The sequence below is a fragment of the Sylvia atricapilla genome, chromosome 9, assembly GCF_009819655.1.
Source record: "Sylvia atricapilla isolate bSylAtr1 chromosome 9, bSylAtr1.pri, whole genome shotgun sequence".
In the NCBI taxonomy this organism is placed as follows: Eukaryota; Metazoa; Chordata; class Aves; order Passeriformes; family Sylviidae; genus Sylvia; species Sylvia atricapilla.
The window spans coordinates 21,425,326-21,445,821 of NC_089148.1; the positions used below are offsets into that span (position 1 = coordinate 21,425,326).

At 37.0% G+C, this 20,496-nt stretch overlaps 1 protein-coding gene across 3 annotated transcripts in view; it reads left to right on the forward strand.

The window, feature by feature from the left end:
* Nucleotides 1–20,496, forward strand: part of FNBP1L (formin binding protein 1 like) — a 56,659-nt gene that overhangs the window by 29,442 nt on the left and 6,721 nt on the right. For 2 of the 3 annotated variants that reach the window (XM_066325222.1, XM_066325223.1), the window contains exons 3-9: nt 6,187–6,240; nt 7,708–7,855; nt 8,246–8,308; nt 9,520–9,624; nt 10,865–10,993; nt 13,068–13,214; nt 13,761–13,964. In XM_066325222.1, the coding sequence (XP_066181319.1) occupies nt 6,187–6,240; nt 7,708–7,855; nt 8,246–8,308; nt 9,520–9,624; nt 10,865–10,993; nt 13,068–13,214; nt 13,761–13,964 (850 nt within the window). Of the gene's footprint in view, nt 1–6,186; nt 6,241–7,707; nt 7,856–8,245; nt 8,309–9,519; nt 9,625–10,864; nt 10,994–13,067; nt 13,215–13,760; nt 13,965–16,261; nt 16,421–19,868; nt 19,884–20,496 lie in introns of all 3 variants that reach the window. The other variant, XM_066325224.1, reaches the window with a different exon arrangement.

Consider the following 20,496-nt stretch of genomic DNA (forward strand, 5'->3'; position numbering starts at 1 on the left):
TGTGCTTCACTACTAATTAATTTCTCCTGTTTAATTGGCAAGAGCTACACTACATTGTGTTAAGAAATCTGATTAAAATAATTGAGTAGAACTTGAGAAAACAAAAAGACCTTCCTGTCCTTAAAGCATGCCCTTTCCATGGCAGGTCTTGTCCCTTTGGGTGAGACTGTAACCCAGCCACCCTTTGTCTTACCTCTGTTCTGTAGCTGCCAAGTGAAACATCTTTTAGGTCCAGTAGGAATTTCCCTTCAGGGATCATACAAGGAGACTAGCAGCCATTTCATGGCTGCTTCAGAGTAAGTTATTTCTTTAGAATAAAGTAGGTTGATTTTCGCCAGCAGTGCACTCAGTCCTTGAAGAATAAAAATTTAAAGTAAGACACTCCTGTGAACTTTGGCCTTCACTGCCATCTTTGCCTTCACTGTCATCTTTACTGTCTTGAATTCCTTTGGGTATTTGACTGAAGCTGCTGCCTACCCTTTCAGTCACTGAAACTGATAGCAACTCCTCTCCTGTGGTTTCTTCCATCATATCGTCATTTGCAAACCAGATTGTCACTAGATAGAGAGCTGAGAAATCCTTCCTCATTAATAGAGTAATGAGATTCACAACTATGGATATGGATGTTCTCTATCTGGGCTGCTAATTTCCTTTTTCATTTCCTTATCAGTTTCTTTTCATCCAGTTGTATATATTCACCTAACATAATAACCCATTGTTTTACTGAAGGAATTTTTTTCTTAGAAGGAGGAAAAGCAACACCGCTTGTCCAAAGCTGGTATAGGAGAACTTGAGGAGGTAAAGGAAAGTTGGAAGCATGCACAGCACAGTTTGTAGCCCTGTTTTGATTTGTTTTCAGTTGTCTGTTAAAAAATAGAAATATGTTTTATTACCACAGATCTCTATCAAGATCTTTTCTGTAAATAGTATTAACAAATGCCATTTTCCTTAATTGTATTTAAAGGTTCATTCCACAGCTAGCAAAATGAGACAACATACTACTTCAGGATTTGACTAAAAATAGGAAATTTTCTCTGTTCAGCATTTTACTCTGGGTAAAACTATTGGTTTTTCTGGAAGTGTCTTTCAAAAATGAAAGAGTTTTGTCGAGTACCCCTTCTGTCAGATGACTGGAGTGACTGTCCCTGTGCAGTAAGTATGACAGTTCTGGGAAGCACAGGTCTTGCTGCACGCACGTTATACAGTGCATGAATGCACTTCCTGCCTGCTTCCCACAAGGATCTGGACAGCACACACATCAGAGGGTGACTGATTTTCTGCCAGTAGACCAGTTCATGAAGCTGCTCTTTGATACTCTTGCATATCTATTCTTTGGAGGAGACTGGATTGTTTAGTAGTGAAATGTCTCGTGTTAACAACTTGATTTTAGCCATCATTCCTCCTGAGGACACTCACTGTTTTTAATTCTGTAAAGTAGTTGTGAAACCCAGGGGAAATTGAAATAAAGCAAAATTGTCACCTTTAGAAGAATTAGCCGTCCTGAATCTTGCTCCTGGGAAGTTCTGAGAGAGAAGATCTTGTGGGATGAACTGTGGTTCTGGTGAATTTTAATGTTGGCAGCATATGGCCTGTGAGATAGATACTAATATCCCTACTGGAAATTTCTAGTATATCAGTGTTTCTGCCTTTGTAATGGAAAACAATCGAAAAAAGAGTGTTAAGACTCTTTTCACAATGAACTTTATAACTGAAATTAATACTGCTCTTGGTTAGTAGAGTATGAACAGTGCAGTAGGTAGTCACCTCCATGGCCCTCTTAGTGCTTGGATGGGAGACCAGGGAAAGCCAAATTTAGTCAGGAGATAAAGCAAGTGATCTATGGTGGTACTTCTTTTCTGACATGGTTTCAGTGTGGACCATGAACATGCTGTTGAGATCATTGGTGGATCTTACTCTCGTAGACCTAAACACAAAGGTGAAAACCTGAGTGAACTTTTCATAACAGTTTTCACAAATCAGAGTCCGTCTCCTGGCAGAAATTCACATTCACTTTGTGTATACCCTTGCATTTTGAAAACTTTAGTTTTCTTTATACTGTCACAACTTAGTGATGAGCCTTTCTCAGGTGCAACAGCCCTTCCATCTTCTAGGAGATGGCAAGTGATGCATGTACAGCATATGAGGAGCTGTTTGAGCAAGCTCATTATATTCTTACTGTATGCAGGTGTTGCAGCTCATGGTTGCCAAGTAATTCCAGAAGTGGCAACTTTTCCAAATGCTGGTTTCAGGTTAAAAGTCATTCCTTGCTATTCTTTGACACTGAAAAAAATACAAGAAAAATTGGGGAATCCTCAGTTGTCTGTGGGGGAAAAAAATACCCTAGACAGCTTGTTTTTGTCTGCAACATAATGTGTTCTGAAACCAAAAAAAGGAAGTGTAATTTGATTTTTTTTGTGCTAATTTAAAGGAAAATCTACAGTTTTGTGTGGTGTAGGTCTCCACTAATGTATTCTGTTACCTCAGGTTTTACAAAGGTTCTTAGAGACTGTTACTGAGTTACAGGGATGTGAATCAGGACAAAGATATTGCAGGGTACATTGTACATTAACACATTCAGTTTTAATGATATGACTGTTTAATTTGTTTTTATTTTGTAATTGGAAAAAATTAGATTTTGTATGTGCCAAACTACTGGGCTCTTGACTGAAATTTTAAATTGAATTCTCAGTTTTTGATCTGTTTTTGATCAGCATTGTTTCTTAAAAGGCGCAAGGTGAAGGTGATTGTTCCACATCATTACATACAAAATAATTCTGGAGGTTCACTCTTTTCATCCTGTCTAAAGCATTATGACACTTGAGCAGACAGAGGAGTTCCACTTTCTGTGAACCTGGGCAGTAATAGAAGTTATACTTGCAGCTGGAGATGAAACTGCCACAGAATAAAATTTCTGAATATGGTCAGCTTCTCTATTGTTTATTTAAAGCAAATAGCTGTGATTGTTCTTGAGGTGTTTGTTGCGCATTAAAATTCTGCATTGTGATTTCTGGAGGTATCTAGTTACTCTGATCAAATCTATTTTTCGTGTTCCTTCTGCATACTGTTGTGGTTAAGTGATATTTTTATAAATGCAGTATTAATATATGCATATGGGTAGTCAAACAGAGACTGTTTCCACATTTTTATATGCATAATCTTGGAAACGTTTTTGAAAATGGGTGTAAGCTCAAATGTAAAGCTGGGAACACAGATTATCACCACATATAAACATTCCTGAAACTCTCTTTCTTTGATTGGAGCTGAGATTTTACTCTGCTCATTACTATTCAAATAAGATTGTGGCAGGTTTTTTTATAGTCCTGTTGCCATAAACCTAAACATGTGTTTTCTCAATGGTTCCAAGGGTGTTCAGCTTTGTAAACTCGAAGTCCAGGTTACACTTTTTTAAGATTGATTGCTCCAGTGCCTCTGATGAGATGTTACCAAACACGGTTAATTGTTATTGTTTTCACCCAGTCCATAATACTGATGTGCAGTCACTGAAGACATCAGAATTGTATTGAAACTATTACTTTACATATAAAGAGGAAATGCTTTTAAGTACTTACTGCAATTTTAGCTACTTATGAAAGCAAAAAAAGTTGTGACCAGGCTCATTTGTAATATAATCTAGAGACTGTAGTCATTTAGTATAAGCAGATACTACAAAACCTGAGCTGCTGCCTTAATAGAAATTGTATCATGTTGATGCTGCTGCTTCTGTTCTTTATGTGCTGTATTATTGACTGAAGAAAACTTAGTTTTGAGTTTATAAACACAATTTTTTACACAACTGTGAAATTTTGTGTAGATGTTCTATGTGCATGACTATAAGTAATTTTTATCAACTAAAGTGTATTTTGAAACTTTTGCTTAGGTGACTGAGGTGGTACTTCTTTTAAAAACCAGGTTCCTGTCTCAGTGGTGTTGACCTGAAATCAATTTATACCAGCAAGTGAGGTTAATAAAGTTACAGGAGCAGCACTGTTGGATGTGGTTAATCCTGTATAAAATCTGCTTCCAAATGGCTCACTGTAAGACTGTGTGATAGAAGCCATCAAAATTTACTTCTAAGGGGATTCAGGTGTCATCAGCTGCACTTTTCTTAGGAAGCAAAGACATTAATCTTGTAGATTTGTTTCTGTTTTGATGATCAGCAATTACTTGTACAGTTTTCTTGTAAACTAGTCTAGATCCATACCTGAATTCTGAGAATTAGACGTGGACTTAGATTGAAATGTCAGAGAATGTTACGTCCTCTTAGAAGTGTCAGCTGGCTCCTCTTTGAAAGAATGCTTCACTTTTCAAATCCATGCTCATACTGGCTGCTTGTCAACCTGTGCTTTTTCAAAGATTTAAATTTCAGATCTCTGTTTTGATCAGGTACTGGTATTCACTAACTGGAAAAGCCATATATACGTAACTGTTCACATGAACACAGGATTTTTCTTTGATATTTAAAACCCGCATTCGCTTGTCATTTCATATTTATTGCTTTTGATTACTGTACCTTGTGCTGTTAAATCCTGATCATAGTGTCTCAAACCTGTGTGTTCCTTTGATCCAAAGTTAGATGGGATTGACTAATAAAACTGGCTGTTTTTAGGACAGGGATTATATAATATTTTTGTCTTTCTAGAAAGAGTGAACAGTTTCATTAAAGAATGAAACCAGAACAGAAATTAGCATGCTAGTAAATAATCTGTATTTATGACCCTTCTCTCCTGCCATTTTAAACTGTATGGCTTTAGTAAGCCATTTCTTTCATTTTTAACAATTCTGAAAATACTCCCTTGAAAAGGCTCGTGCATGGTTGCTTAGCTACAGCGTCGTATGTGTGTTATGCATTTCACCTTCTGAATAAAAATAAGATGAATTTTAGGATTTTGCTATTCATTAATAAGCACTGAGGAACAAAGCAGAGATGTAAGGAAAAATGGAACACAAGAAGTTACTTAGTGAATTTTTTCCTATTGTATTTATGCATTTTCCTATCAAAATGTCTGCATTTAATTCTGACCAAGCAGAATGTTACAACAGGCAGTGGGTTCTGGGGATAGTGAGAAGAGATTGTTACTTGAATTTCAGTAAGGAGGTTACTTTAAAGTGGGTAGATACTTTTTAAAAAGTCAGTGTTTATTCTGTTTCTTAGTACGTATTGATATCAAAAGCACCTGACTTTCTTATCATAACTGGTTTTTTTGGTTGTAGTCTCAGAGAGTATAGAAAAGATCCAAGCTCACTGTTTCCACACCAAGTCCCTGCTCATATTTTGGTGTATACTTTGTGGTTGGACATAATCTCACTATGTGGGCTTTTGTACCATAGAGATGACTTCCAGATAAATGGACTTGAGAAATTGTACAAGATTATTTTAGATTAAAGCAGATTTAGCACCTTTTGTTTTAATGGTAAAGTAGTTTGTAATTGTAACAACTTAAGCTACAGAGAGACACTGGAGTGAAATACACAACATGCGTGCCAGATGTTTTTCTCCTGGAATCTTCTCTTAACTCCTCCATTCCTTTTTTCCCTGCATTCTGTGATAAGAAGACTATTTCCTATCAATGTTCTCAAAAATTGGACTGTGATACTGTGTTAAGTGCTGGTCCTGTGCATTGTCTTCTGGAGATTTGATTGGTTTCAAAAATCTGGTTATTTGCAATGCTGATGGTAGGACAAACTGTAAAATCGTTTTTCTGAAGAGACATGTTGTTCCTCCTGTTCTGGGCATGTCCTTACTGAAGATTTGGAAATGCTGTGGTTAATATCTTTGACCTGAATCTGTACTCAAAGCTTACTTCAGGCATGGAGTTTTGTGCTCGTGGCACAGCACACAGCGTGCACTCTCTGTGTTACCAGTGGTCAGACACTGGCCTTGTCCTCGTCTGCTGCTGCTTCTGCATGCAGGAAAAGGATGTGAAATAACCAACTCTTCATTTCATGTCTAGTCACTGCAGTAGAAGTTTTAAAATATTTGCAAATTGTTCTAGGTCAAAGTGGTGTAAAACTTTGATAATACCTAGATTTCAGCTTTGTATTATCTGAAGGACCCATATAAGTTGACAGAGGGAATAGATTTATTCATAGAGCATTAAATAGAAACAATTTGTTTGTGAAGTTTTCTATGTGTGTCTTCTAAAAGAGACTCTAAAATATGATCCTTTTGTTTTTGTTCTTTAATAGAAATCTGGTTAAGAAGTACTGTCCTAAACGCTCACCAAAAGATGAGGAACCCAGGTAAAAATGTCCATTTCAAGTTCCATGTGTAAAAAGTGAGAACTAATGGCATATGCTGTAGTTTTATGGATTTATTTTTAAGATAAGGTATTTAATTGGTGATGACAACAAAGTAATTGTGCTTGGCTTCTTACAGTTCTGCAGTAATTCTTAAGCATGATACCTTTGTTTACTCCTACTGGTATTTTATTGTAGTACGCTGCAGGTTGTACTTGTTCCCTTCCAAATTAATCTTTAGGTAACTGAAATTTTGAAAGCAAAAGTTTAGCTTGCTGCGTACAACGTAGTATTGTTTTGTAAAGAAGAACAAGTGTGTGTCCTTAGGCTTTGGTTTTTTGCTTAGTAGTAGAGATTTACAGTGCATTTTTATGGCAATACAAATGTAGTTATGCATCCCTATACTCAGACCTGAGTGTACACAAGTTGTTATGGGCAAGAAGAGCTCTTAAAATCCTGACTTGCTTTGATTCCAGAGACAAAATAAGTGGGTGTCTAACAGTGGAGGAGCAGTTTGTGCTAAACAAGTTTATTTATCAGAAGAACGCTTGTTTTGCTGTCCATTTTACAGCCATTTTAAAAATTTATTTGAAAAAGCTCAATCCTTTTTTTTTGTCTTTTGGGGTAAGTCTTAGGAAATGAAAAAAGTTTCAGGTTGCAGGCAGAGCACATGCTGTGCAGAGTGTCTGAGAATTCACAGTAGGATTTCCTCTAGCTCTTCTAACTATGTAAAGATCCTGGACCCGAGGGAATAGGCTAGAATGGCGTTTGAAATTCCCAAAAGCCAAGCCTATGGAGATGGCAGTATTCCACAGTTAAAAGAAAGAGAAAGATGTATATTTTAATGTGGTACCTGTTGTTTTTTTTTTCCTTTCTTCCCTTCCACACACACTTTCTACCCTTTGCCCCTCCTCTTCCCCCCTTTTTAGTGCCAGCCATAGTGGCACCTTACTTCCAGCCAAGAGGTGGGCAGGCAAACAGGCAGCTGTCTCCAGAGCTGATAGCAAACTTGTTCTGTAGAGTCCATCGGGATGCATAGGAGTGGTATGATTGGCATGTTCCACCCTCAAGACTACCAAGCACATCATCTCTGCAGCAAGCTCAGCCTGCGAGCCTAGGGACGTATGTATCCGTTCCCAAGCTCAGGCCTCTCCCTGGGCAGCTTAGGAGATACCACTATACTACAGGGCTTGCCAGGTAGTATTCTTCTTCTTTCTTTTCCATCCACAAACCCCATGTTCTTGTAAAATGTGTTTGAAGAGACATTGCAACATGTAGTACATGTGAGGCTTAACATAGGCTTTCCCAGCTTGTGTTTCTACTCTAACTCAATTAGCATTAAGATAAGGTTTATTGTAAAATGTCTGTTATTTTTTTATTTAATCAGGAGCACAGACTATACAAAAATAAATGTATTTTTAAAAGCTGTCTAACTTTTTTGTGTATGTTTGTGTGTGTGCTTTCTGCCAGGTTTACTTCGTGTATTGCCTTTTTTAACATCCTGAACGAGTTGAATGACTATGCAGGACAACGAGAAGTAGTTGCAGAAGAAATGGGACACAGAGTGTATGGAGAATTGATGAGATACTCTCATGATCTAAAAACTGAGAGAAAAATGGTAATTTCTGTGGTTTTGAATTTGCAGATAGGATATCAAGATGTATGTCTTTTGATGAACTCATGTTGTTTGTTTACCCATTTTGATGAATGTGGCTATACCTAGGTTTTGTAGTACATTTATAAAGGTATTTAAGGTTTTGCTATAATACTATAATACAGTTATTAAACTTAAAAATTATTAGTTTGGGAAGACAGTACTTATTAACAACCTTTTTTTGCCAGTGCCTATCACAGTATCTGTCATAGTATTCTTGATGTTAAGTAATGTCTTCCAAAGGGTACAGGCGGAAGATACTGCACATCATAGGCTGTCAGCTAGAGCAGGGGCTGATTAATGGTAATAATACTAAAAATACAGGCAAATTTAATTTATTTGTGGTGTTTTTAGCATCTTCAGGAAGGGCGAAAGGCTCAGCAGTATCTGGACATGTGCTGGAAACAGATGGATAATGTGAGTTTGTGTTTGGGTTTTATTCCTGTTGAACTTATATAAGATATACAGGCTGTGAGTGGAATTGTTTTCATCTGTCTTGCTGAGATTTAATATTTATGTATATTTCTGAATGTCTAAGTAACTTAGTAACATAATACAGTTCAAAGTATTTATAGTTCCCTGGTTAAAAAAAATCTCCTGTAAATAGCTTCTGTGTTTATGTTTGAGAGAAGCCTTGACTTTCATCCAGCATAAGCAGTGTAAAGGAATCTGGGTTTTAATATGGGTACAGACTTCGATTGCTTCTCCTTGGGCTACTAAAAATGGCAGGTTTTTTATATGAAGATGAAATCTTAAATCACTGAATTTGACTTAAGCTTCAAGAATACCACTATAGACTATTGTACTTTTAGGAGGTACAATTACTGTTTAATGGAGAAATGCAGCAAGTGAATGGCTCTAGGACAGACTATAAGTTGCTTTTTCTTGAAACAAATGCTTTTAGAGATAAGAAAACATGAAATTCAACCAAGTCTGTTCAAGATATATTCTGATATTCTGGTTTTCTGTCTTTAAAATTTACTATATCTTTGATCCAGATTATTATGAAGCAGTACTGGAGAATACCCAGATGAGCAGGGTCTTGCTTCACTGTCATGTTAAAGAGTTTAATTCATCATCAGAGGATCAGAATAGAAGCAGATGTGGTAGTTTTAGGTGTTATTACTCTACACCAAGATAGTTCCCCCAGTTCAGCTCAAACCATACAGTGCCTTGTATTTACCTGAGTATAGAGGCAGTCTTTTAAATTCATTTAGATGCCCTTAGGGGACACACTGATCTCACTTTGCTGTGAAGCAGGAGCTTAGAATCTGAGTTGCAGTTTCTCCCTAGATATGGGAACTTCTGCAACAATTTTTCTGCAGCAGTTGTCTTGACAACAGCTGCATATGTGGAGCATCAAGTATATTGAATACTGTTGTCTCTGCTACCTACAGCTGTGCCACTTGACATGAATACTGATGATGATTGTAGTATAGATACATCCTTCAGACTGCCTTCAAAATAATTTAGTTGACCTAGTTGCTGTGCTAACAGTGTGTCCTTTAAAGGGACTTTGTGAATTTAAGATGCTTAAATGGAAGCTATGATGTTTAGAATTCTGAATGAATGTATGAAACCAAATGGGAATAGTGGTTGTTAAAGCAGTAAGTTTGTGCCTTTTGTAGAGCAAAAAGAAATTTGAGAGGGAATGCAGAGAGGCAGAGAAGGCACAGCAAAGCTATGAACGACTGGACAATGATACTAATGCGACAAAGGCTGATGTTGAGAAGGTAAGGGCAGTGACTTTTCTTTATTTTATTATCAAAGATATTTCATTTCCTTGTTAATCATCAATACTGAAACAATATTCATTGAATGTATAAAATTGTGTATAAAATATGCTTACTTGTTATGTGCAAAATCAGAATTCCAGTGACATGTAAGACAGCACAGGAAAGGAGTGTGCTTCAGAATCAGGATGATTTGGGTTGGAAGGGACCTTGAAGACTCCCCTGCCATGGACAGGGACAGCTTCCCCTAGACCAGACTGCTTAAAGCCCCATCCAACCTGACCCTGAACACTGCTAGGGATGAGGCATCCACAGCTTCTCTGGGAAACCTGTTACAGTGCCTCACCACCCTTATAGTGAAGAATTTTTTCATAATGTCAGATCTAAACCTGCCCTCTGTGAGTTTAAAATCATTTCTCCTTGCCTTATCACTACCTGCCCTTGTGAAAAGTCCCTCTCCAGCTCTCTTGTACACCCTCCTTAGGTACTGGAAGCAGCTCTAACGTTTCCCCACAGCCATTGCTTCTCCAGGCTGAAAATCTCCAAATCTCTCAGGCTGTTTTTTTAATAGGAGGGATGCTCCAGTTCTCTGATGGATCTTTATGTTCTCCTTTGGACTCTTCCCAGCAGATCCATTTCCTTCCTGTGCCAAGGGCTCCAGCTGGGGTCTCAGGAGGGCTGAGCAAAGGGGCAGAGGCAGCTCCCTTGACCTGCTGGCCACACTGGTTTTGGTGGAGCCCAGGATAGGGTTGGCTTTCTGGGCTATGAGTGCACATTGCAAGGACCCTCAGGTCCTTCTCCTCAGGGCTGCTCTCAACCCATTCTCTCCCAGCCTGTGCTAGTGCTTGGAATCACCCCAACTCCCATGCAGGACCTGCACTTGGCCTTGTTATAGCTCACGAGGGTTCCTCTGGATGGCTGTGCTGTGTTCCTTGGGCTATCTGCTAGCTGGTACCTCGTGGTTTATATGTTCAGTCACTTCTGTGGAAATTAGGCTATGTATTTAAGCAGCCTGGCTCAGGGAGCTACCGTGATCATTGCTTTCTCTGTATATAGCAAATGAGGTTCAGGAGTGTCAGTACACGTGAAGTCTCACATTCTTTATATGTCAGTTATAAGGGTGTTGGTTTTGATGACTTGTGACTAGTGTTCTTGCATAGTTGATAAAATAAAATAAAATAATGCTGTGTGTCACTGAAAAGTACAAGACATACTTAACCTGAAAACACTTTCCTACTAGGCCAAGCAACAGCTGAACCTGCGCACACATATGGCTGATGAAAACAAAAATGAATATGCTGCACAGCTACAGAATTTTAATGGGGAACAGCACAAACACTACTACATTGTCATTCCTCAGATTTACAAGGTAAAATAATTCCCAGATAAAGTTTTTCTGATCCTTTTTTACAGGAGTAGTAGACTTTAAAATTAAAAACTTTATTTTTTCTTTCTTTTAGTGGATCATTTTATCAAGAAATTACCATAATCTTGAGACAACTTATGTTTTTTCATGAGAGTGCTTATCTATACTAATGCTTAGATTTCCAACAAAAATGCTTGGTTGCATTTTCTCTAAGATTTTGTACTTAATAGACTATTTGCTTAAATATTTTGGAAAGTGTCTGGCGAAATAAACATTTGAGGTATCTGGGTGACAGCAGACATTTAAAACAATCCTTCTAACAGGGGTTGAGCAGTAGTTCTCAGGATCCTTGTGTGTGTGAATGCCCTGGTGAGGTGAAGGAGAGCAGGTAGCTGGCAGTGACTGAGCTTTAATGATCTCATGCACGAGTAAAAAACGGCTGCATTGGAAGCAGAGGTTCCAGCACCTCCCCAGCCCCCAATTAGTCCTTGCTCCATCACTGTTTGTTACCAGCAATCCTCAGATGTCTCTAAACCAAGTGAAACGTTAAAGATCAGTACTTTGCGTCTAAAGTGGGGATTTCTTGAGATGCTTTATGTAACTATTAAGATATTTTTTTTTCCAATCGTTCTTTCAAAAACATGGACTTCGCAAAACTGGAAAACCAGTTTGAAGTAGTTGGAGGGGTGAGGTGAGGAGAGCTCAGAAGTATGTTGGCATGTACCTTCAGCCATTTGGGAAATATGGGTGGGAACTGATACTGAGACAGGGAGTGAGGAAATGGAAGGTGAAACACTGGGTTTATTTGAAGATATTCAACTTAAATATGCTCGATACTTTCCAGAAGCACAAGTCAGTTCATATTAAACAAACAAAAAAAAGCCTTACTAGAAGATGTAGGGTTCTCAGGAGAAAATTGCCTGGGCTTATTAAAGAATTTTCTAATATTTTAACTGTTAAGCAGCACTACAGTAGGTCTGACTTTACACACTGATCCTGCAGTCAGGAACTGCAGTCAGCTCCCAGGAGAAACAGGTTGATCATCTTTGTAGCTTGCACCAGGGTTTTGCTTTACTACCTTTATTTCTCCAGGGTTAAAATCCATTATCATTGTAAGATATTACTTGCATTTTTAGAACTCTACAGTAAGAGCAGAAAGGCCTAGTCCTGCTTTCTCTTGGGATTACACTTTTATTACTTCATTGCAAACATTTGGTAACATTCTGTGGAAAAACCTTGGAGAGGGGTTTAGCACATCTAGGTGGTTGTTTTGTCTTGGAGATATGAAATCAAATGTTGTCTGAGACATCTGCCTCAGTGTAGATATGGGAAAGATCCAACTTCTTATCCAGTTTTTGACAACCTATTGGTGTGTTTCTTGCTGATTTTTGCTTTTGTTTGGGGTGTTTTCCACATTCAGGTGAAAAGTCCAGGGCTATTATCTTAATAGTATTTCTCTTAAATTTATTCTTTTTTGTTTTGCTCCAGTAAACTTTTATTGCAAATCTTATGTAATGGTATTCTTCTCTTTATTTTCTTGCACACTGCTAAAGCAAATGGTTTGTATTTCAAACCAGAGTGTCTAAACTTCAGATAATTTTTTCTTATTTTTCCTATATTTTAAATAATTGTATTGCTTGGAAGGTATAATAATAAAAACAAAATGGATGTATTTATTGCCAGAAAGGAATTACTGGAACTAGAAGGAGAGAGAGTGAGGAGATGTAAAAATCAGTAAAATTTCTTCACTGTGATTTTCATTTTTGCATGAAACAAATACTTCAGACAGTTGCTTGTAAACATTGTAGATGTGCTTTATAGAAGTAAAAGGAAAAGAAAATCTTTACATGATTTTTAGTAATCAACGGGCATGAAGTCTTCATAACAGTTGTACTGGGCATCCTAAGTCTATGTCTGAAAGGGCTTCTAAGTTCTGTTTTGTTAAGCAAAAAAAATACTGGGAAAGCGTAGAAATTTTGTCCCACACTGTGGTGGCCACAGTAACTGCATATGTCAGGACTGAGGAGTAAAAATTCAGCAAATGACACCTTTATTTTATCTTTCTTTGCACTTGCAGCAACTTCAAGAAATGGATGAAAGGAGGACTATCAAACTTAGTGAATGTTACAAAGGCTTTGCTGACTCTGAGCGCAAGGTTATCCCAATTATCTCAAAATGCTTAGAAGGGATGATCCTTGCAGCAAAATCAGTTGATCAACACAGAGTAAGTAGAACTGAGTAACTTCAAATGTGTGTGAAAGTTTAACTGCTCCAGAAGTGGTGGAGAGGGGAAAGACTGACTTACCCTGGTCAGTTTTCTTTCTGTGGTCAAATACTTGCTTCAAAAGTGTTGTGACTTTGATTTCAGCAGAAGGGACCACTTCTGCTTTTCTAGTCTGCTCTCTTCCTGCTTTATTGATTTCATGTAATCTGAATATCTTTGATACGTTCTCACTGGGTGTGTTTTGGATATTCTGGAATACTGTGGTCAGTATTTTCCCCTGTATGTGACATTAAAACATAAAGGGTCTTCAGTTAACATAACTTCATTCAGTTAAGTATTTGCTGGAATATTCTGAATAGCAGAGTATGCTTTGCTATACACTCATGAACACTTCTGAGATAAAAGCATGTCTGTCCAAAACTGTGTGTTTTGAGCTCACTCTTACTTTCTGTGCATCTCTGCAATTAAACAAAAAATTTGTCTCTTTTTTCTCTGCTTCTTGATGGGTTTGCTTTTTAAACTCCTTAATTTAACTCCTATGTTTAGGACTCTCAACTAGTGATAGATTGCTTCAAATCTGGTTTTGAACCTCCTGGAGACTTTCCATTTGAAGATTACAGTCAGAATATTTACAGAACTATCTCTGATGGAACCATCAGTACACCAAAGCAAGAGGGAATGAGAATTGATACAAAAACTACAGTCGGCAAGGCTAAAGGAAAGCTGTGGCTATTTGGAAAGAAACCAAAGGTAACAATTAAGAAATTACTATTTGGAAAATTAAAATTTGAACATTTAGAGTGCATGGAAGCAGCAATTCATGTATTTTTAAAAAATCTTCCCCTTGCCTTCCAATTTATTTTTAAAGTATATGTAAGGAGATCAGAAGGTTTGTGTACTTACCATGTTAAAAATCAAGTTTTCACTGGGGAAGTTTTTCAGGTTTTCTTCTAGTAATTTTTGTCTGGGAGCATTTTTAGTAGTTATTTGATAAACGTAGCTTCCCATTACTGCAGTGTTTCTAAGATTCTGTAAAGACTTTCTGTAGTTGCATAGGAAAGGTGTTAATTGTGTAAAATAAGGGGAGGGGAGAGTACGTTTTGGAATTGGGCAGACCAGATCTCTTATGGCACAAAAAGCAACCCCCTTCTAAATGTCACATTTATATGTAAAAGTGTTAACGTAAATTTTTATTACACCTGCTGCAAGTTTTGAAAATTCTTGAGGTTTCTCTGAAAACCTTACAGTTTATACTCTGTCACTGGTAAAACATACTGTGGAAGCTCCATGAAGGGAAATGTCCTCTATGCTCAAGAAAAAATTGAAAGCACTGAGATTACTACTTTGTTTTCTTACGAGTTACAATTAACACTTACTGTGTGAGGTGCCTTCATGGATCAACAAAAGATTGTCAATACATGCATTAGCTATATAAATGAATGGAGCATATACATATTTAAATTTTCTGCTTTATCTTTATTTAATATTGGAGCATATCAGTGAGCCATTTTAATGCAGCCATTCCCACAGATTTCTATGAGGTTATTTTAATGCTCCAAGCCACTGACAATTTCTGTCATTTATTACAGGAAACTGTTCTTAGGGCTTCCTAATGGTAGAACTTACCTTCTACTTTATGGTATTCTGAGAAAGTAAGTCTTTACAGAAAGGAAGGATACAGATGATTCTTTATTTCACCCTCAGTATATTATGTAACTCTAGCTGGGTATTAAAATTGATTGTTTACTTTCATGCAGTGTAATTAATGATTCATAGCAGTTCACATGCATTAATACATGGGCATATATATTGCATTTTTCTGCAGAGGTGGGTGAGTTTTGGCCTGTTCTGGAATTAGATCACAATTGCTAGTTTTACCACAGGACATCTTTCTGATAGTTTGGAGAGTATGTAAATGTACACTGGTTTCAGCCTGGACCTTGGCATTTACTGTAGTTAAATCCCTTAGTATGATGACAGCTGAAATAAGCTGACAAGACTTGCCCTACCCTTTCTTCTCTCCAGTTCCCTCACTGTGTGTAGCATTCAGGGAGTCAGCCTTACTGTCTTCTCTGTGCAGCCACAGGTGTGACATGTGGGTACATATTACATGCATCTCTTCCCTAAGGACCTGCATGAAATGAAAGGTGTCCCTGTTTTTTTACCTGTTTTTGAGGAGGATTGAGGAGAACTCTACAAAACAGCAGCTGTAAGCAAAATACTTACTGGAAGATACATATTTAATTCCAAATACTATTCACAGGTTTTAAAGTATATTCTTAAATTATCTATTATAAAATTAGCTGGTTTACTACAGCTGGGGTATTCATGGGGACCTTTGGACCTTCATTTAGCTGAAACTATGGCTGGTCTTGACTTACAGGTATTCCTTTACCTATTTTTAATGTTGTCAAAGACAAAAGCCTTTTGCAAAGGGAATTAGTTGTGCAGCAGTGGAAATAGCAGAGGAAAATTGAACTGAGAATAGCAGAGGTATGAGAGACAAAAAATGAGAGAAGCAATTTGAAAAAAGGGGAGGAGATTCTTGGGATTATATTAACAATGCCATGCAGGCATTTGAGTCAGTGCAACTTGACTACAGATTTGAGAACACTTTTTGTGTTAGTCATTCTCCATATGTGTACCAAATACTTCTGGTTTGGCCAACCTGGTAGTGTACCTCAATATGTAGGAGGTAATAGTGAGCAGGAATGCTTGAGCTTCCAGGATGATTGTAACTAAATTGGCAATAGCTGAACTGTGTTTTAAGAAAAGAACAAGGGAGCTTTAGGATCTTGTTAGGGTCTTGTGATATCTAGGGTGTTGAGTCTAAAGCTTCCTTCCTTCTCTGCAGCAACCTATAACTCTGAAGAGTAATTCATGAGAGAAACCTTTTAAACCCAATACAGTTATAGTATAAATGTGTCTGGAACGTTACAACCTGTTACTGTGTTGGATGGAAATTTTATTTTTGTAAGACAGAATTTTCATTTTAAAATCACTTTGAACATTTGGCTTATTTATTGCTTTCTTTATTTCCACATTAGCCACAATCCCCACCCCTACCCCCTACTAGTTTATACACATCCAGTACTCCTAATGGGTCCCAGTATCCCATATTCTCCATTGAACCAGTGCATTATTGCATGAGTGAGATAAAAACAGGGAAGCCCAGAATTCCTTCTTTCAGAAGCCTCAAAAGAGGGGTAAGTTTGATAACAAGTTGAAATGCATGATGGGCTATGAGCAGTGTGTTTGTGATGTGGCTTTTCTAATGCTCTTCACCCTCATTATAAGGCTTAGTTAAAAATAACACTTCAGCTGTAAGGTCACTTCTAGGAGACTTTGTTTCATACTATACAGAAGTTACCAACAGATTAAAAGGAAAATAAAATAGAAAAGCTCTTTATCACATTTGAAAAGCTCGTGCCTAAAAAAAGGTGTTATAAAGAGGGTGCTCAGCATGTGTTTGATACCTTTCTTCATTGTTGTTCACATTCACAAATGTTTTCCTACCATCATGTAACATATTTTTGCAGTAATTTATCATTGGATATATAGTTACACAAAAATCATCTGACAGAGCAGATGTCTTATGTGCTGACTTTGAAAATAGTGAAAGTTGATTATGAGATGCTGAACTAAGAAGTGAGAATTTAATTTCTTTCGTACAATAAAATTGCTATAGCTTATGGTGATGGCAGATTTTTGAAATACTGATTTTTTTAAACATTACAATTTTAATGTGTTTTCTGATTAATTAGTCACTCTTGTTTATCCTAGTTTCTTTTGGGTACAATTATTGAAAAAATTACTACCAAATGCCACTGAGACTTATCAATTAATTTACTAATATAGTGTCATATTCTGCAAATAGAATTTGTCTGGAAGCCAGTAGAATGAAAAATGAAGTGGTTTCCTAGAAACATTTATGGTGCTAGTGATAAATGTACTGGCACTTTCCTGTTATGTCAGAAAAGCTTAGGCTGCTCACTTTATGTATGTTTAGTGGTGGGATTTGTTGATCCAAATAAAAAGGTAATTGGATGCATATAGTTATATATAATTAATAATTTTTTGGTATTTCAAGACAATATTGACTTGCTATCTCATGAGCATCAAGGATGGTTGACAGTTGTTGACATAACGTGGAGATCAAGGTACAACAATGTTCTACTGCAGTACAGTTACAATTTAGAGGCTCCCTTGTCATTCTGAAGCAGAATGAGTTACACTTAAACCTTTATATCATGTTGTGGCATCTAATTTCAGACCCCCAGATACCTTGGAAAGAGCCTCTCTAGCACTGCCATTTTTTTAGAAAATACTTGTGTTTCTCTAAGTCTATATGGAGGGCAGCATCTCCTTTCCCTTCTGAGTCATTAGATTTTAATTTGGTGAAGGTAATGCCTCTTCTTCAGTGCTCAGTGAGGAACTGAACTAGGGTTAAATAGTTGTTGGAATGGCACAGACCTTGATTACACCTTGATTTTGTTGATCACTAAATGTATTGACTGCTGCCTTACAGATCGTCACCTTGTACTACCAGTAGTTCTAGAACCTCTTTTGAAAGGGAAGATCCTCTCCTAACTACAGAATGCCAATAGAAAATGAAACCATATTTTAATTTGATTTTTAAATACATTCTTCCTGTTAAATTGCATTAATTTAATATGTTCTTTCAGTAATTTAAATGTAATAATTCTTTAACATTAGGAAGCATCACTAGTATACAGGTCTAGACTCAGTCAAATGTGCCATAATATTAAAGACTTCATCTCTGTAAAATCTCCAAGAATGAACATTTAATTTTATATATATTTTGAATTTCCTCGCAAACATTTTAACAGACACCACATTATTGCGTATTTTTCAAGTATTTTCAACTTAAATGTGTACTGGACTAATAATAGATTTTTTAAAATCTCATTGATCAGTCTTATCTTTATAATGTACCTCGATTAAATGCTTAATAATTGCTAGTATGTGATGCTGTTTACTCTGTGTTTTGTCCCTGGATGATTATTTCCCAGTGGTACTAACATACAGAATCACAGAAAGGTTTGGTCTGGAAGGACCTCAAAGCTCATCTCATTCCACCCCCTGCCATAGGGACCCCCTCCGCTAGACCAGGCTGCTCAGAGCCCCATCCAACCTGGCCTTGAATCTCCAGGACGGGGCATCCACAGCTGCAACCTGTTCCAGTGCCTCACCATCCTCTGAATATAGAATTTCTTCCTAACATCTAATCTAAATCTATCTTCTTTCAGTTAAAAAATGCTCCCATTTGTCCTATCACCATCTGCCCATGTGAAAGGGGACTCAGTTTGCTTCTGCTCCTGAGCTTTATCTGTGACGTGGCCTCTATCAGCCAGTGAAGCATAGTGGTCATTTCGTTTAACATGCCCTGTACAGGATTTTACTGAAGGCACTGGAGATGACAAACCCAGTCTCCCTCCACCCCGTGCTTCACACAGTACATTTTCCTGTCATGATGTGGAACAAGAGCAGCAAACAGTAGCTGTAGAGTAGGTTATTGAAGGAAGGTGTAGGCAGGTGTAGCTTAGTGTGTCAATGCTGCTGTTACCTGCTGCTGCTTCTCCTTTGAAATCTTAACAATTCCAGACAGTGTTAGTGCTTATGAGAGGTCTGTGCTTGATGCCACTTGGTACATAAAATATCTGCATTATCAGTAGTGATCTATAAACCTTAACAAAGTTTTCTTGGAAGACTCTTTCTGAAGGGAACAGGAAGTTTGTTTGTGTCATTTTGCATCTCCAGACTTCAAGATTTCTACCAAAGTACCACTCGTGAAGGTGCTTTACTTCCTTCATTGCTAGAAATTCTAATGTTGCATGTGTGCCCCAAGCAACAGCCTTAAAAATTGCTCAGGGTCAAAAGTGAAGTTGAGGTATCTGTCATCTAAGTTGCTTGGTGTTTCTCTGGAAAGGGTAGTCCAAATCATTAAGAGCAGGGTAGATCTTAAATGCTGTGAATATTAACGCCAAGATTCAGCTCCTGGCACCCATGTTTTATTTGCTGCTTCTTAGGATAAAGTCTTTACTCTTTATGTGTCTTTATTTTTATCTGGACTAAAACCATTTTCTGTAACAACAATGACCCAAATGCTGTTTTCAGCAAGTAAACTTAATTACTTCTAAACTTGAAAAATATCTCTTTTTATTCTAGATCTACTGTGATAATAAAACAAATACATTGCAAAAACTACATTTGTAAGAGTGATTGTAGTGAATTTTGAGCTGTGATTCAGATTTTTTGTATATAGCTGATCAGTCCATCATCATCAAATTCTGCTATTTTGTGTAATGTTGGCTGTATGTGTGTTTCTTTTCCTACAACAGAAGGCTCAGCCCTTTATTCAGAATACTAAAATTCAGAAGTAGTTTAATGAAGCTGTGTGTTAAAACTTTCAAAGTTTAAAGTACCCATTATCACCTACTATTTTTTTAATCAGTAATTCTTAAAGCAAGGAAGAATTCTTGTGCTTATAGCAAAATGTATTTTTTTTTAATAAAAATGTCAATCCTTAAGTGATATTTTAAAAATACATTTTTAGGCATTAGTCACTTTTGTAACTGGTCATTGCATGTAAATAATTTCCCGTTTCTTTCTGTTTTCAAATGAACTGTGCAGTGGTCGGTGAAGATGGTAAGCCCGTGTGCTGATCTGTCTGCTGTACTTCTGCTAAGATAGCATGAAAATAATCTTCTGAAAGTGTTTCCATATCATAACTGCTTTCAGTCAGGTGCTGAAATACATCTTCAGATTTTCCACTCATATGCACAGTCTTCTTAATCATCCATGCTTAATGTAAGGCAATTAGACTTGTGATCTGGCTGCAACTAAATCTGCAATTTTGGAATTTTAGAGTTGACCAGTTTTCACAAGTTGGTCATGATGGAAATACTTGGGGATTTTTCTTTGTCAGGAAAATTGTTTAATCAGCATAAAATATGTATATGAAAAGATTATAAAATTTGTGTAAAGAAGAAATAGTGAATACTGCACTCCTTTGAATTTGGAAGAAAAATTTGCAGCAGAGAACCTTTATGCTTAGAAATACAGGAAGCTGTTACATTAAATAAAACCACACCTTAATCCAATATTGTATTGCAAAGTAAACCAGTAAAAATTCACAAAAAGACCTCTGTTCTTCTGATCCATCTTTTAGGATACTCTGGTTTAAACTGACTTGTAAAGGAAGAATGATAGAGAGGACATGATTGTATTTTTGTTTCTTTGTAGTGTATTGCACTTAACA